Source organism: Mycena indigotica (genome assembly GCF_014461135.1).
Source record: "Mycena indigotica strain 171206Taipei chromosome Unknown Mind.scaff0013, whole genome shotgun sequence".
Classification (NCBI taxonomy): domain Eukaryota; kingdom Fungi; phylum Basidiomycota; class Agaricomycetes; order Agaricales; family Mycenaceae; genus Mycena; species Mycena indigotica.
Window position 1 is genome coordinate 1,952,347 of NW_023503012.1, and position 17,846 is coordinate 1,970,192.

General features: G+C 48.8%; 1 protein-coding gene across 1 annotated transcript; it reads left to right on the forward strand.

The window, feature by feature from the left end:
• Positions 1-471: 471 nt before the first annotated feature.
• MIND_01282600 (Cyclin N-terminal domain-containing protein) lies at positions 472-1,351 on the forward strand (the record flags this gene model as incomplete). The annotated part of the gene is made up of 3 exons (XM_037369297.1): positions 472-574; positions 626-885; positions 950-1,351. The coding sequence occupies 3 exons, from the start codon at positions 472-474 to the stop codon at positions 1,349-1,351; spliced, it is 765 nt and encodes a 254-aa protein (XP_037214503.1).
• Between the last annotated feature and the right edge of the window lie 16,495 nt (positions 1,352-17,846).

A 17,846-nucleotide genomic window follows, 5' to 3' on the forward strand; every position in this document is an offset into this window, starting at 1 on the left:
CGATGTACGATGTTTGCCATTGAGCAATTCCCGTGTGTCGCGGGACACACCTCTCGACGCGACTCCACCCGGCGCCGCCCGATGGGCTTGGCCGACTCGTGGCCGACTCGGTACAGCTTTGCCCCACCATCTACGACCACCCCAGAATGCGGGCGGACTCGGAGCGACGTCGACGTGGGGTAAGGACAGAACAGTGACGTGGCGGTGCGTGTGCGTGATGACGAGGGCGGGATTTTGATCCGCAACCAGCTAAATTGTCGTCGGCTGCTTACGTCCGCGTGCTGACCCACCCGCGCCTCGATCGAGCCGGTCCAAATCGGGCAACTGATCTGAGCCGGCTCGTGCGAGTCATCCGCTTTCGGGATTGACTAATGCCACGGCAATTTTCCTTCCACAATATCATGGCGGTGGTATATAAGGGGCTGCGGGCTGGGCTCCGTCCGACCCACTTTCCGCCCACCGCCAACGCAAATGCCCTTGTCGCCAATACACGCTGCGTCCCTCGTGGACCCCGCCACCCACTCGCCTGCGATGATGGAGCTCGTTGATATACGCCTCACAAAGCCGGTCGTCGGTGCGTCGCCGCTTGCCTGCCCTTTCTCTTTGAGACTTATTTTTCTTTCAGAATACCTCATTGAGAGTGTTGTTGAGACCGTCGACTTCGCCGTGGGCCGTGCCTCGACACCGAGGGGCCGCAACCCGTCGTGCTACCTCTCCTCGTTCACCACCTTTGTGCACAATGTCCTCACTCGCGCCGAAGTAACGCCCGCCACTGTCCTAACTTCCCTCATCTACATCGCCCGCACCCATCCCCATCTGTCCATCGCGCTTGAAGAGTGGGCGTTGGAGCCGCGTCTTCCTCGGCGCGCTTATTGTCGCCTCCAAGTACACAAATGACTCGACGTTGAAGAACATCCATTGGGCGCTTTGCACGGGCGTCTTCGGGAAGCGGGATGTGGGCCGGATCGAGCGCGAATTCCTCGAGGTGCTCAACTGGGAGCTTTCCATTAAAGAATCCGACCTCCTTGCGCACCACTCCGCGCTTATGGCCATCGCCTTCCCCTCCAAATTCACTCCCACTTCCTTCGTCCGCACACACGCCCGCCACGCCTCATCCCCTCCCCTTCCCGACCTTGCCCCGAGTTCACCAGGCTCGTCGCTCGGCTCGTTCTCGCCCCCCACGCCTCTGCAGCAGCACGTGTCCGTGGAGGTTGTCCCCCAACAGAAGGGCAAATTCAGCGACATTACCCGCGCGTTTCCCATCCCTATGACCCTCCGCCACCACGGCGGCGTAAAGACGCCCCTTGGCGTCAAGTTTCTCGCAACCTGCGATCCGCGCGAATATGAGTAGTGCCTTTCGCTTACTTCGACTTGGCCTGTTGGCTCCAGCGCCACGCCGCTTGACGATTGCTTATGTCGCGGCAGCTACGCGCTTTCTTAGCATATACACTCCCCTTTGCATGGCCATGGATCACAAGATCCGCATACACCTGGCCCTCGTTTGTTTGTTTCATATTTGCTTACCTACTTACCGATCAACGCAGATAGTGGACAAGTTTGGCACCTGTTAATCCCACATATCTCTTCTAATTAGAAGTGAGGCTACGCTGGGGTCTCAATTCTAATTAGAAGAGATGACTGCAAAATAGCTATGCTGCAATAATTCTCAAATATCTTGCTACAGCATAGGCTCTAAGTCTCTCTCTATGCTACCAAGTCCTATCCTATGCTGCTATAACTGCTATAATTCTCCTAGTATCTAGGTCTAAGTCCAAGTGTGACAAAATCGTGCATTTGTCACGTTTATCACTCTGTGTAACATGAGTAACATCCACCCCAAGAAGGAAATTTTCCGGGTAAGTAGCTCAAAAGTGACTGGTAGTTACATATCTTATAAAAATGAAACTATTATGATAACTGTAATATATATAGAGTGATAGGTATGACAAATGACCAAAGAAGGAAATTATCAGAGAATGTCACAGATTGTCACAAAATCAAAGTTGCATACTTTGACTATATAAACAACTTCCATGAAGTAACCCATAGCAACAGCTGAATAGTTATATCAATTATCAGCTGATGTCGAACTAATAAGCCTCTCTCTTATGATATAAGTGCTGTCAGGAACATCCTTGAGAGTATGATGAGTGAACTATGGTATTTGATCCTCATCATATCATATGATCATTGTAGTGACTATTCAGTCATAGCAAAGGAAATCTTTGGTACTCCGACATTATGAGGTAGATGATCTATATATCTAGAGATTTCAAATCAAGGCTCTAGCATGTCCATCTTCAGTCTGAAGTCAATATTACTGTGAAAATCCCCTGAAACCACTCATCAGGGGTATTTGATCTCCATCAACTGCTAAAGATATCTATACTGTAGCGTTCTGTCAGAGTGAAACACTTGGAGGACCGTTACAGGCCTGAAACACTGAAACAGCCAGGATTATGCGCGGAAATTCCCTTTTTGGGAGTGGCTGTGGGCGGAAATTGCCTTATTTGGATAGGTTCAGCGCCGAAACAGAGCGCCCGTTACGCGTTATGTTTCACTCTGACAGAATGCTACAGTAGATCTCTTGCTGGTTAGGGTGGATAAAGCCGGGAAGATGCTCATTTGAAAGGTATACGATCCTACCATTATCTTGTGTATCTCGTTATCTCATCTGATACTATCAGATCAACATATTAACTGCCAAGCATGATTGAATACTGAGTTAAGGAGAATTTTGCTGATATCTTGGGACCTACTGCATGGAATCTTGTGATCCAAGTTGATATAGGTCCACAGGATGGTCTCCTATAGTCCTACTCATTGGTGATCACACAGCAAGTGTTAGGGTCAGTCCATTCCTGGAAACACTTGGTGCTATATAACCCAGGATGGACATATGCTAGAGAGCCAGGGTCACCACTTTTTGGGAGGTGGACTAAACCCCTATTAGTAGGTATGCTCAGATTTCTCAGACTCACAAAGGCCATGTCATGGTACACCCATCATTTTTGGGATAGATAACACTGATAATGGTACTGTGAGAGATCCAGGATAGCTATAAGGTTGATTCAAGTGCTGAACAGGTTCATTTGAAGGTATATACAATCCCCAGTCTAGGTATTGTGTCATACTTGAAATTATTTTTTGACCAGTTGTAATAGCGAAGACACTCTCTTTTGCTCTATGGGTACCTACCCTGTCTTCAGCTACCTCTAATGACACATACCAGACCTACAACTAATTACAGTATAGGGTCCTAGTACATATCCAAACACCCCCATACATGCATCTCAATGTCCAGTACTTAGTCTATAGACCCCATTATTCATGTAAACCAGTTCTACACGCAACCTGTCTTGGAATGTTCACCTCAATTCATCCTCTAAGGCTATATAGAGACCAATCAGAGTATGTGGGTATCTATATATACCTCATTAACTGAACTTAACACATTTTGATCCATAATCAACCAGCAGATCATGGCTGTATTTTCAATATCTTGCGTCATAGGAGTAATATGTATAATAGCAAATAACAAGAGATTTCATGCATAAGGCATAATGAGAGGCATGACATCCTCCAGGGGGACCCCTCTGTATGCTTCCTACCTTTATGTCATTGGGGATCCCTTATCTCTGAGTGAGTTATTGGAAGATTGGAATAACAGGATATATGCCATATGCACAGGTATGTAGGGTGTCTAAAAATATATATGTCTATGGCAACAGCCTCTGGACTATCAAAATTTTGACGTCGGAACATTGATGCGGTGTGATCAGGGACCCCAGCTACCTACATCTTAGCCTGTAACACTTGTGTACGAAGATGCCCAAAACCAAGCTACGTATGTGGACCACCCTCAATATATTGTTCTTAGCCTGTTTAGCCCCAGAAGACTGGTTCCATAAGAAAGTCGAGTACTACTGGCTATGCAACTGGAATGACGTTCAGATTGCAAAGGAGATTGAGCTGGATATGGTCAAGGAACTTCAGCTTGATTGTGAAAAGTATAGTGTGAGGTGAGTAAGAGATGTGAACTTTTTAGAAGCCAAACTGTCTTCCCCCTGGACGATACCGACATCACTATTTGCGACAAAAATCGAGCACCTCTCGGCTTGACAGAAAGTGGTGTCATTGCGAGAAACTACTTTCAACTTAACAAGGATGGAACACGTGGTCGATTCAAGCCCAACGCGGCCCCTGCTCAAGTTCTCTTGCTTGTAAAGCCAGTGTGGTTCCGTAAGTTTACGCAATGGAAGAGCCGGAATGAGATTACGATGAATGATGAAGAGGAGGAGGATATCCACGAATCTCATCAGGAACCAATGACAGAGGTAAGTTATCTGTTGAATAATAAAATAATTGTTGTGCTCTAATTTTATGATAGACGAGCTCCCTTGAACCCAATGATCTTCCGACCACATCCGTATCTCTGCTCTCACCTTACTCAACGATTGCTGATAGAAACATAGTTCTCTTGGACATATTTTTGCTGAAGGGAACATTCACTCCAGTTTTCTCGCATTCCCCGAAGAGCATAAATGCAACGAATTTTGTGAAGATTTTGGCCTAACTCCCTTCACTGCATTGGAGTAATTTACAATTCTGAACGCAACAGTATTACTTATATTTACTTTTATTTTCACAATACAAGTAATACTTTATGGCAATTCATAACAAGTACAATGCTTACTTCTCTGCTCTACGTTTGGCGGTATGAGCAGCCTAAAAAAACTTGAGAATATATTACATCCAAAGTAGTCAAATACGTACGAGTGATTCGAGGCGGTCATTGGGAGTAATAATCCGTGCGGCAGTCATGAGATTTGCAATATCGTGGTTCGATGCCGCAAGTTCCTCAGGAGTCCACATTTTCCGCATGGCCTGTACACCTTTTGTTGTGACTTGCACGGATGTACCAAATCGTGTGAAGCCTTTGGTGTCCTTGCTCTGAAGGGTTCCATGATGGTCAATCTTGCCTCGCCAGTATAGCTCAGTAAGTCCATTAGCCCTATATCATAATTAGTACAACCAGTCAAAAGCAAAAGAAAAAATACCGAGCAAAATCAACTCCAATCTTGAACTTGCCCCAAACAAATTCACCACCTTGTGTCTTCTCGTGATCGCCCTCCTCTGCCGTTGGGAAACACCACCGCTTCCTCCCATCTACAATACGCTCAATACCTTCCCACCACAGTCCAAATGCAATCTCGATTGCATCTTTGTCCATATGTTGGTAGTTTGCGAATTCCTTGATGGTGAGAGTCAGAGAGTTGGCAAAAGGTTGTTGCTTAGATTCGCCATCGAGTTTATCGGCAAAAGATAGTACTCCATTCCTGAATCGAACATTAGAATGTATATTGAATTATGAGAGAACGTACGCATCAGCAAATTCTTGAAGCTTATTGAGTCCACCGGGATGGATCATACAAAGACGCTGGTAGTATAGTGCTGCAATCAAGGGATATGCGTCAACAACCTTCTCCGCACTATTTATCGTTAGTGATGTTTGTGCACATGATTTTAGGACTCACAGTCCTTCAACGTGAGAAGCTGCTGCTTCAGTTAGCATTTTCCGATGAGCATATGACCCTAGAGTTGTCTTGGGATCTTGTGCGTTATGCCAGCCTGCTGCGAACATGTGGCCATAAATCTTCAGTTTTTCGTCCGTGCCTCCATGCTTATGTGCTGCCTTCAAAACGATAAGATCAGTATATAGATCAAAAGAGAAGTTACCGCATTATTGAGAATCTTGTATTGAATCTCAGGAAGACGCATGAGAGTTTCGAGAGGCTCTTGAATATGACGGCGAGTTTCGACAGGAAAATCTGTCCATGGACTAGAAGCCAATAGAGTAAGCTTGAGAGACCAAATAGAAAAGAAGAGCGCACGTTATACGAACAGCGAGTATAAGTTCAGTCGGATTGTCAATATTGAATCCAAGATGGAGCCCAGTCTCTGTAATCCAGACGAAGCCGGGGCCATGTTCGTCAATATCACATCGCTCTAAGGGTGCTCCTTTCTCCTGCTGACGCTTCTCTAGTTTTGCAAAGAACTCTTCATCAGCAGAAAGGAAATGAAGATGAATTTCGTCCATAGGCAATCCAGTAAGAAGTGAGATTGCCTATTAGGCAAAGAATTCAGATACTCCAGTGAGAAATTGAACACACAGACCTGTTTGAGCAGCTGGATATGATCCTCTTTCGAGCGCTGATTTGCTTGCTCACGAATCTTCTCTACCTCAGCCATTGCCTCCTTCAAAGCTGCAGCTATTATTGCATCTCGTTCCTGTTTCAACTTCTCTTCCTTCTCGTGTAGCTCTTTAGCGGCTCGCTCTGCTTCAAGCTGCTGTCGTTGGTTTTTCTCGCGCTGCCGTTGCTTGAATGCTTGACGATTGTCTTTATTTCTCCTCTAGATAAGCTGTGATTAGTGGAAGCTATGCCCCATTACAAGCAAAAACCTTCTGAGCATCAGAGGGAGCAGAGCTGGATGTGGTTGCATCCATGGTTAATGACAAGTCTTGTGAGAGCGGTCACATCAACAAGGCACTCCAACACTTTCTACCCTTTCTCCCTTCCTTTCTACATATCCTTGGTGCAGAGGACCCATTTTTGCATGTGGTCACTGTCCCAAGAAGACTATGAGGACCCACCGTTGTGTGTGGTCGCTTAGTACCCTTTTTCTATAATTTTCTGGCCTTTTATACATATCCTTGATGTGGAGGACCCATCTTTGTATGTGGTCGCTACACCAAGAAGACTATGAGGACCCACCTCCAGTGTGTGGTCGCATGGTGTTTCTCCTACCATAGTTATCCAATGGGCTCTTTCTGTTTGTAGCGACACACTCTGCTCCAAATCTCTTCCCTACACTCACCCTCTCCTGCTCTATCATCATCCTCACTGGACATCTCTCCTATCCTCTCATTTATACCCTCCTCATATGTCCATACCCTCTCCCTTCCACTCCCTGTGCAGTAGACAGTGAAATTATGCATCGCTGGCAAGGTCACGTGACCAGGGCAAGGGTTTGAGAGACAGTCTCGATGAATTCAATGCTATTGCTCATATTACTCTGCCCTTTCCACACTCTGCAACACCCACAAGACATATATAATCTCTCAGTCTAAAAGCTTTACAGGTTTGTATATAGAGAGGTCTACTGAAGGACAGAAAGGCAAGTGCGCTCATTTGATCTAGTTTCTGGGGTCCAAATTGATGGCCGATCAGCTATCAAGCCTCGGACATCAAAAATCCGGACAGTCCAGAGGCTGTTGCCATATATGTCATACAGGGCCATAACAGAGCTCCATCTGCCTAGAACACAGCTTAGATCATGATTATCCATAAATTCCCTAGCGAGATATCAAGTCATCATTATGCCTGATCCAATTTGAAATAGAAAAACAATGGAAAAGTGATATGGTAGCACAAGCCTAAGCTATAGAACCATGCTCACATTGGAGCATATCAAGGCTAGGTAACTACATACCTGTCAGTAAAACAATCATTTGAATTCATCAAGGACTGGTGGAGATCTGGCTAGATCAATATGGCTGATGGATGATCATTAAGTAGCATAGCTATAGTAGCAGTATTGTATGGGCAACAATACTGGTATTACTATTCAGGCATTCTCAGTACTGCTTAAATCGACTCTATAGCTATTCTAGTTATTATAATATCATCTTATTAGTTGTACATCAGCTAGTAATTGACCAGGATTGACACAAACATTGAGGTGTTACTATAGGTTACTTCATGGAAGTTGTTTATATAGTCAGATTATACAACTTTGAATTGTCACGATCTGTGACATTCTCTGATGATTGTATTGTCACAGGGCAAATATTTCCTTTTTTGGCTACTTCTCATACCTCTCACTGCATACTACAACAGGTTCATTTCCGTGACATATGTGACTACCAGTCAGTCTTTAGCTACTTACCTGGAAAATTTCATTTTGGGGGTGAATGTTACTCATGTCACGTAGTGTGACAAACGTGACAAATGCGTGATTTTGTCACACTTGGACTTAGACCAGATACCCGGAGAATTATAGCAGCTATAGCAGCGGAGGATGGGACTTATTAGCATAGAGAGAGACTTAAAGCCTATGCTGTAGCAAGATATTTGAGAATTATTGCAGCATGGCTATTTTGCAGTCATCTCTTCTAATTAGAATTGAGACCCCAGCGTAGCCTCACTTCTAATTAGAAGAGATATGTGGGATTAACAGGTGAAGTTTGGTTATAACTAACCTTAAGAGAAGTGAATGAACAATGTATTTTGTCCTGTGCGCATGACTTCTCAGTTGCTTTAAACGCTGTGCAGCACTCGGAGCGATGTAGCATTAATCACAGATCAATTAAATGCAGAGCGACGTCGGGAGATATCGGGTGCACTCAACATGAATAAGATCCGGGAAAACTTTGCAGCTGTGTGTCTTCGGTGATGCTCATGTTTTTCCCTTCAGGCGAGTCTCGGATGGTCAGGAGAGGCCCTTTTTTCTGTCTTTTGCTTTGTTTCGGTGCAACAAGTCATGACGCACAACACAAAGCAGCGTCCAAGTCGATGCCAGGAAGAAGGACGATCGAGACGGACGTGCGTGCTTGATTGCTGCCTAATTACCTGGCATGTCTCTGTCAATTCGTGCTGCCAGCCGGTGTCCCGAACGTGTACACGGCCACGTGGGCGTCCGGCGTTTGGACCGGAAACCTGTCGTGTGCTGTGCCGGTGTAGTGGATGAACGACAGCTTGCCCGCGCGCGAACCGGGAGTGGAGGATGTCCGATGCACATGTGCATTTTGGGCACAAGGGCAAGTTTGGGAGATTGTTAGGGCTGCAACCTTGATCATTTCCAAATACTGACCTAAGGAAATAACCATTTTATTTGTGCACTTGGGCAAACAGAAATTGGGTACAAATAAATAGCTCAAATGGTTTCCACTTGTAGAAGACTGAAATCAATATCAACAGTGCAGTTGAAGCATTTCTGAGCTTTGGAACCACTTTGACTGTTGCTGCATTTTATGTCTTCATAGTTCAGATTATACATATAACATGTACTAGACAGGGCTGGGGCTACGCCCTATGGCGGTCAAAGTGGGGAAGTATTAATTTTACACACACTTTTTAAATTTTCCACGACATTTTGAGCAAAAAACTACTTTCCACGACTTCATTTTCTAAACTTGACAAAAAGTTACGGATCACAGCCATTCCCAAAATCCGCAAAATATTTTCAGAGTGCATGATTTCCGCAACTTTTTTTCGCAACATTAATCAATCCGCAACATTTATCTTCAATCCTAGTCATTCCCACTATCTGCTTCAAGTTCTCACAAGAACAGCCAAATATTATTCCATGTATATTAATAACTAAGGTAAATCCTATAGCCACCGCCACTCATCTCCTCAGCGGCGGACTAGGGATCGGCACCATACCGTATACGGGTACGGCCGTATATTCACGGGACAATTACGGGCCCAACCGGACCGTCACCGTACCGTATTGACAGTCGGGCCAGCTGAATACGGGTACGGTACGGCCGTATACGGCTCAATATGGGATACAAACGATGCAGATTGCATTTACTAGTATAAGAAGGAGTAAGTACATTGATAGCACTATTCTATGAGGGAGATTGTTTCTTCGACCTTCTTCATTTGTTCCAAGGCATCCTGTGCCCCTGCGCGACGCATACGAAGGCGATGCTTAAGTAACATAAGAGTACGGATCGTTTCAGGGGCCAGCACCTACCAATTCCACATATCTCTTCATATTAGAATGAACGGCCCGCTGAGCCGCGCATTCTAAGATGAAGAGATGAGCTTAAAAGCCCTATGCTGCAATAAACAATACAATAAACCTGCTACAAAGTTAATAATTCTGAGACATGAGACCTATGCTGCAAATATAACACCTTCGCTGCAATATCTGCAATAATTACCACTTAATATGCCAAAGATATCATGACTTGTGATGAGATCACCTGTTTGCCTAATAAGGCACTTATTGCCAGCACCAAAAACGCGTATTTTTTGCACAAGACAGCTAAGTTGCTAAAAAAGGAAAATATTACTAGGCACGGTCCTCCTCATCAAATGCTACCCCTGCTAGATTGTAAAGAATGTCCGATATGTATTCATCCTCAGCCTCATCTCCTTCATCATCAGATCCATCAGCAACTTCATCAAAGCCATCAACCACCATAGCCTCGTCGACCGCCAGAGTTGTGTTGTTGTCCATTGGAGATAAGAAGGACATCATGTCCTGGTTACCAGCATCAACCACCTCTGCACCAAATGGTCGCACAGCAACACCCAGGTCCAAGCAGCCAGTAAATCCTTCCTTCTTTGACAGCGCTCTGAAGCGGTCGCGATGGGTTTGGTCAAAGCGATGGCGTTCCATTGCGTAACGCTGGAGTTGAGTGGCCAATAAGATATCTTGGGCGGCCCGCTCGGGAGATTTCCCTGCCCCACATCGTAGCATTTCCTCCTTCTTCTTGATGAATGCATAATCGTCCCGCATCCACGTCAGCACCCGACAAATCTCCCTATTGAGCCGTAAGATCTCCTCCCGAGCACGAACAATCTTGAAGTAGCGATGCATGAGTTGACGATAGACAGGCCGCGCCCATCTTTGATTTTGTATGTTAGTTGTCGAATCGCGTAAGAGATCGAAGTCGGCCAAAAACGTCCGCGAAATGGGGTCGTCAGGGTCAATTTGGGGTTTTGGCGGGTCTTGCAGCAGTGCAAGACCATTATATACTTCGAGCGCCCGATTGATTGTCTTCGATCGTACTTGTACCGCCTTTGATAGGTGAGCGCGTACTTTGTAACCTGCAAATGTCTTAGCATTAATGACAAAAAAGAAAAATATTGTCGCACATAGACCCGACTGCGACAGCTTGGACAGCTGAGCAGCGGCGCCGTAAGTACTGTAATTGACGTCCTCTCCGGCTAACATGTATTATAGGCCAGTCGGTCCTCCAGTATGGCTAATCTCGAGGATGTGTCGGATTTCTTCCTCTCGTATAATGTCGGCAATGCGGCCTCCGAGCAGAACGAGCTCGAACGTTATCTGGCTGAACCTGTCGATGGAGGGGTACGAGACCCTCTCATGTGGTGGTGGGAGCATCGCCTACAGTATCCGCATCTGTCCCGAATGGCAATGGACTACCTAAGCATTCCGTGTACGTTTTAAGAGTTGTCGTTTGCATGGTTGGCTGACCTTCCTTGTAGCGACGTCCACATCTGTTGAGCGAGTATTTTCTCAAGGTCGGCAACTTCTCGTATTCACTCGGAACCGACTTACGGGTGCTTCAATCCGCAAATGCCTCTGTTTCGGGAGTTGGAGTCGGAATGATCTTGTCCGAAATGATGACATCATCGATGCAATTGAGGTGAATATGGGATGCAAAGGGAAAGGAAAGCGTAAGGCTGATGACAGTGGGGAGGCAAGTGTGTCCAAGCGAGCACATACTTGATCTATTATATCTTGTTTCTTTTGTAGCCATCCTAATCATAATTTCAACAGTGTTTGTGATTAGATAAGATTGACCCGCGGGATCACCGGGTGCGGGTCAGACCCGGACCCGAGTCGGGACCGGGCTCACCGGGGACCGGGACCGGGTCAAGACAAAAATTCCCGGACCCGGACCCGTGCTCAAGCCTAGACAGCTCCAGGATACGCTGCACAAGTAGAAGCTCTAGTCGATCAAGTGCTTGCGTGAATTGCATCTTGATAGCCTCCCGCTCGGCCGCGATATAAGCCTCTTCACCCGGCTTCCAGCGTTCGATGATATCCATTTCGACCTCGAGATCCCGAACGACCTTCATATCCTGCTCGAATCGTTCCTCGGCATGACAAGCACTGATCTCAGCCTTAGTCTGACTCGGAGTATATGTTGCATCGTCTGAGCGGGCTCTACGTGCTGCGCCGCGGCATTTGCGAAGATGAGTACTACAAACACCCGTAGCTGTAAGAATTAGCCTCCTGGCTTAGGTGCACCTAGGAAATGCATTGCCTAGGATAGTAAATGCACCTAGCCTAGGTGTACCCAGTGATCTAGGCTAGAATCACTTGAGGGTCTCTGGATCAATATAGCATCAATGATGGAATAAACTGTTATCTAATACATATAATATTAATAATAATGCATATATAATACTTTAAACTCCTTTTCTTCAGGCCGATGACCCGGTATATACTTGGGAAGGCCTGTATCAATAATAATCCTAATTTGGACACAAATGATGGATTATGATATAGCCATCAAAAGTACTGATGGCAATTAAAAATAGTTCCACATTAAAAACATTATATAGATAGGGGCACTGGCTTAGGTAACAGAATACCAGATAAAGAATAATAATATATATTCCTATAAGAATAATGCTTTAGCCCAGGGAGAAGTGCTAGCCTAAAGTTCTAGGTGTACATAGCCCTCTGGCTGTACCTAGTAGCCTAGGCAATGTATTTCCTAAGTACACCTACTGGTTTTAGGCTAAATACTACCACTACGGCTCAACTTTTTGTAAAGTTAGCCATAGTAAGGTGATAAAGGAAAGCCAAGATACCTTGAAGTTTCGAGCTTTTGCAGGGCTCTGACATAACGAATTGAAGGTGTCTCGCTCTTGGATGCAGCAGCTTTAAGGGCTTCGAGACACGCCTTCTCCTCCTTGAGCGCGCGAAGGAAGTCGCTTGGATCTTCGATGCCTTCTTCCGTCATCAGCTCCCGCAGGACGGGCTCGTCGTCGATGATTTTGAGGGCTTGAACATAGTTATCGAAGATGAATTTACCTAAATGTCTGTTAGAACGAGCTAAGATAGATAAAGATACACGACTTACTGAGATTAGCATATGTCTCAAAGCTGTCGGCTTGAAGTACGTGGTGATTTCTTGTTGGCGGTGGAATGCGCTGGCGTTTCGACAGGCGCGGGCAAGGGCGTTGGAGCGAGAAAAGAAGCGTTCCAAGGTCTCGAGATCTTCGAGACCAAGGCCTTCAATATATGATGCGAGGAATGATAATTGGCATCGTCGATTGTGTGCGTGTCCATGAAAAGACCCGACAACACAACGGAGGCCCTTCTCGGCAGCCAAGGGCCCAATACTACTGTTGGCGATTGTCGTTTCCACGTTGCATGCGACGTCATATCCAACCACCGAGTCGTCGTCGTCGATCAATCGTAGGATGGTGTCAACGACTGCGAGTGTCAGACTGCGGGTCGGGCCGTGCGAGGACTTCTCCTAAGAGCGCGCGCCCGGAACAGAACAGACGGATAGTCGGGCCCGCAAGTATGGCGGGCGGGGTAGATCGAAACCGAAAGGGCCCGTGAACTCGGTCCCTTGCCGTAGTCGGTGGTCGAAGGTTCGAATCGGGCCGATTGTTGGTTGGCCTTTGAAGCCAACCCGAATGTTTATAACGACGAGGTGCGAAAGATTTCGTACGCACTCTCCTATATCAAAGGCGGGAACGCGGTCACGTGGAAGGAAAACGTCTCCCAAGCCATGAAGCTCCGTACCGCCGCAGCTTATACTACGTACGAAGGCTTCGAGAAAGCCTTCATCGCGGCCTTCCGCGGGGAAGCTCACGCCGAAATCGCGCAGCAGAAGATGGAAACCTTCGTCCAGACCAAAGACATGGACGCAACTAGTTATTTCACGGTCCTCGACTCTCTCAACAAAGTCGCGCACTACGACGACGTCAACCTTATTCGCGTCGCCAAGAACTGTATGCTCCGGGGCGTTACGAACGCGGTCTACCGAAAGGACACGCTCCCCGACACCTACGAGGCCTGGAAGGCAGAGGCCATCAAGCAAGACGGCGCACTCCGCCGCTACCGCATTTTCGACGAAAGCCACAAGGTTAACCACCCTCGGGCCAAAACGCCCCCGACGGCACCCGCCCCCGCCAAGAGCGGGCTCAGCAACCGCAACCCGTTCAACGGGTGGGCCCGAAACGCAGCAATCGGCGCCGCCGGACCGACCGTGGCCGCACCCCGAGGAAACGGGGCAACCACGGTCGCCGGACCCTCGACGGGGCCCGCGCCTATGGAGATCGACCGGGCCCAGGCCCCCGCTACGGCCCGCAGCACTCGCTGCTACAACTGCGGCCAGGAAGGACACATCAGTCGGATGTGCCCGAACCGGGCCGCATCGGCAAACCAGATCCGGGCTATCTTCTCCGAGTTTGTCAAGGATAACGCGGATAAAGCGGATTTTGGCGATCGTCGCGAGTGAAGCCTACGCCCTCGCCGACGTATACCACAAGTGTCTCTAGTTACAACCCGCATAATCGATATTCCGTGTTGCCAATCCAGAGATACGTGGGACCAGATGTAGAAACCAACCCCGAACAACAAACCCCGCAAAACACCGCTTCCACCCGCAGGAAGAACCCGCATAAAACCATACGAGACACTCCAAGGCCCGCTTGGAAAAGTTGGCCCGCGGCCAGCGCCGAGAGGCTTGTCGCACAAATCCGAGACCAGCCCGAGAAGGCTCGTGCGAAACTACAACAGTGGATACATCCGGCCCGCCGAGCCGAGAACGGGCCCGAACTAGAAGAGTTCATACGAACGGGGTACGCCCCCGACGTAGCCGAAGCCTTGCGACAACTGCAAGATGCTCCCCCCTTTCGGAAAAGTGAGGGCACCATGGCTACGCGGGTAGCCGTCACCCTTCAAGGGGTCAACGACCTCCGCGGGTACTCGGTTGACGCCCTCCTCGACAGTGGCGCCACCTCCGAGTTCATGCACAAACGGTTCGCGGAGGACTCGCAACTGGAACTCGAAGCCCTGCCGCACCCAGTCCCAGTGTACAACGCTGACGGGACGATCAACGCCGACGGGGCAATCACCCATGTTACCCGCTTACGAGTCACCATTCAGGATCACTCCGAACTTCTGACATTCGCCATCACGGACACCGGGAACAGTGACGTGATCATCGGGCATCACTGGCTCAAGAAGCACAACCCCGTGATCGACTGGCGTGAAGGGGCGATCGCCTTCACCCGATGCCCGCCCGAGTGCAAGCGGGCCCGATTGCTGGAACAATGGGACGAAGAGGACAACGAACCCCTGGGCAAAGGGGATCGCCCTCTTCGTCACGCGGATCTACGACGAAGGTTCGAACGCGCCCGCCCACATCCGGGCCATGCAGAGCGTGGCCACCAAACTGGCCGCCGCCGCCCACGCTGCCGAGAAGCCCCGAACCACCGAGGAGAGCGTACCCCGCACTACCTTGAGGAATTCAAAGAGGTTTTCGAAAAACAGGACTTCGACAAACTCCCGGAACGGAGGAAGTGGGACCATGCCATTGAACTACACCCAGACGCCGAACCCGTCAAAGGGCACTGCATTCCCCTATCAGGAGAGGAACAGAAAGAGCTTGACGCATTCATCAAGGAACATTTGGCAACCGGGCGGATTCGGCCCTCGAAATCCCCATACGCATCCCCGTTCTTCTTCGTCAAGAAGAAGGACGGGAAATTACGGCCCGTACAGGACTACCGGAAGTTAAACGAGATCACCATCAAAAACCGATACCCGATACCACTCATATTGGACATCATGCATAAGTTACGTAACGCCCGGTGGTTCACCAAGCTCGACGTACGTTGGGGATATAACAACATCCGCATAAAAGAAGGCGACGAGGAGAAAGCCGCGTTCATTACCAATCGGGGCCTATTCGAACCACTCGTGATGTTTTTCGGCCTCACCAACTCCCCGGCCACGTTCCAATCCATGATGAACGAATTGTTTTCCAACCTGATTTCCCAGGGTCGTGTGATCGTGTACCTGGACGACATCCTCATATACTCTAGCGACCTCTCTGAACATCGCGCAACGGTGAAAGAGGTCCTACAGATCCTGAAGGACAACCAACTGTACCTGAAACCGGACAAGTGCGACTTCGAGCGGAACGAAGTTGAATACCTCGGTGTGATCGTCGGGAATGGGCAACCTCGCATGGACCCGATCAAGGTCGCTGGCGTGCGCGAATGGCCCCGACCTCGTAACCTGCGAGAGGTTCAAAGCTTCCTGGGGTTCCTCAACTTCTACCGACGATTCATCAAAGACTTGGGGAGGCCAAGCCACTGACCCGGCTGACCCGAAAGGACAGCCCATGGAAATGGGGACCGGAAGAGGAGGAGGCCTTTCAGACCTTGATAGACCGGGTCACTGATGAACCAGTACTACACTTCCCTACGGATCACGGGGCATGGCGGGTCGAAGCGGACTCTTCCGATTTCGCCACCGGGGCCGTCCTTTCGCAAGAGCAGGAGGGGAAGTGGGTCCCGATCGCATTTCTCTCCCGGGCCATGAACGACACCGAGCGCAACTACGACATCCACGACAAAGAGATGCTCACTATCATGCGGGCCCTTACCGAGTGGCGACATTATCTTCAGAACGGGGGAGATAAGCCGTTCGAAATCTGGACCGAGCACAAGAATCTGGAGTACTTCATGACGGCTAAGAAACTGAACCGGCGGCAGGCACGATGGTCTCTCGAACTGAGCGAGTATCACTTCTCCTTGTTACATAAACCGGGGAAAACGAACGGGCGGGCCGACGCGTTATCCCGACGAAACGGGTACGACAACGGAAAGGAAGATAACCAGGACATCGTCCTACTCCCGGCGGGGCTATTCAAGGAACACGCGATCCGCGCTATGCTGACACTAGAGCATACGGAGGGCGATGGGCTGATGGACTCGATCCGGCGGGCCGAATCGGCCACTGAGGAAAAGGTCCTCAAACTCTGGGAAGACGGAGAACCGGAAGGCTGGGAACAGCATGACGGCTTCAAGACTCGGAACGGACTGGTATACGTACCCCCGGCTATGGGACTGAGGCATCGGGTGCTACGGCAACACCATGACGTCCCTATCGTGGGACACCCGGGGTGGCATCGAACCCTCGAGCTGACGACCCGCAACTACTGGTGGCCGTCTATTCAAGCCGATTGCCAGGCATACGTACGGGCCTGCCCGTTGTGCCAACGAACGAAGATATTCCCGAGACGCCCCGTAGGAACCTTGGTCCCGAATAGCGTGCCGACTCGAGTCTGGCAGCGCATATCAATCGATCTGATCGTTCAACTACCCGAATCCTCCGGGTACAACGCCATTCTCGTAATCGTCGATCGACTGGGTAAAGGGATACGCGTACTCCCATGCACGGGAAACATCTCCGGGGAAGGAGTCGCTCGACTATACCGCGATCACGTCTGGAAAGATTACGGATTCCCAGAGGAAGTAACTAGCGACCGGGGCCAGCAATTCATCGGGCATTTCATGAGCGACTTGAGCAAATTGCTGGGAATCAAGATTCGATCTTCATCGGCGTATCACCCACAGACGGACGGGCAAACAGAACGTGCGAATATGGAGGTCGAGCAATACCTTCGAACATTCTGCAACTTCCAGCAGAGCGACTGGTCCGACTGGCTTTCCCTAGCAGAATTCGCATTTAATGACAAGGTTAACTCTTCAACGGGATTCTCGCCCTTCTTCCTCACGCTGGGATTCCACCCGAGAAAGGGGTCCGAGGCCCCGCAAGAGGTCCCGACCGAGGCCGCTACGGTGTTTGCCGAACGAATGAAGGAAGCCCGGGCCGATGCGGCCGAAGCTATGAAAGAAGCCCAGGAAACGATGAAGAAATACTACGACCGAAAGCACTCTCCGGACCTGAATTACGCCGAAGGGGACAAAGTTTACCTCCAGGGGACGAATTTGACCAGCGATCGACCCTCAAAAAAACTGGACGACAAGAGGTTCGGGCCGTTTGAAGTTAAGCGCAAAGTGGGTAAAACATCCTATGAA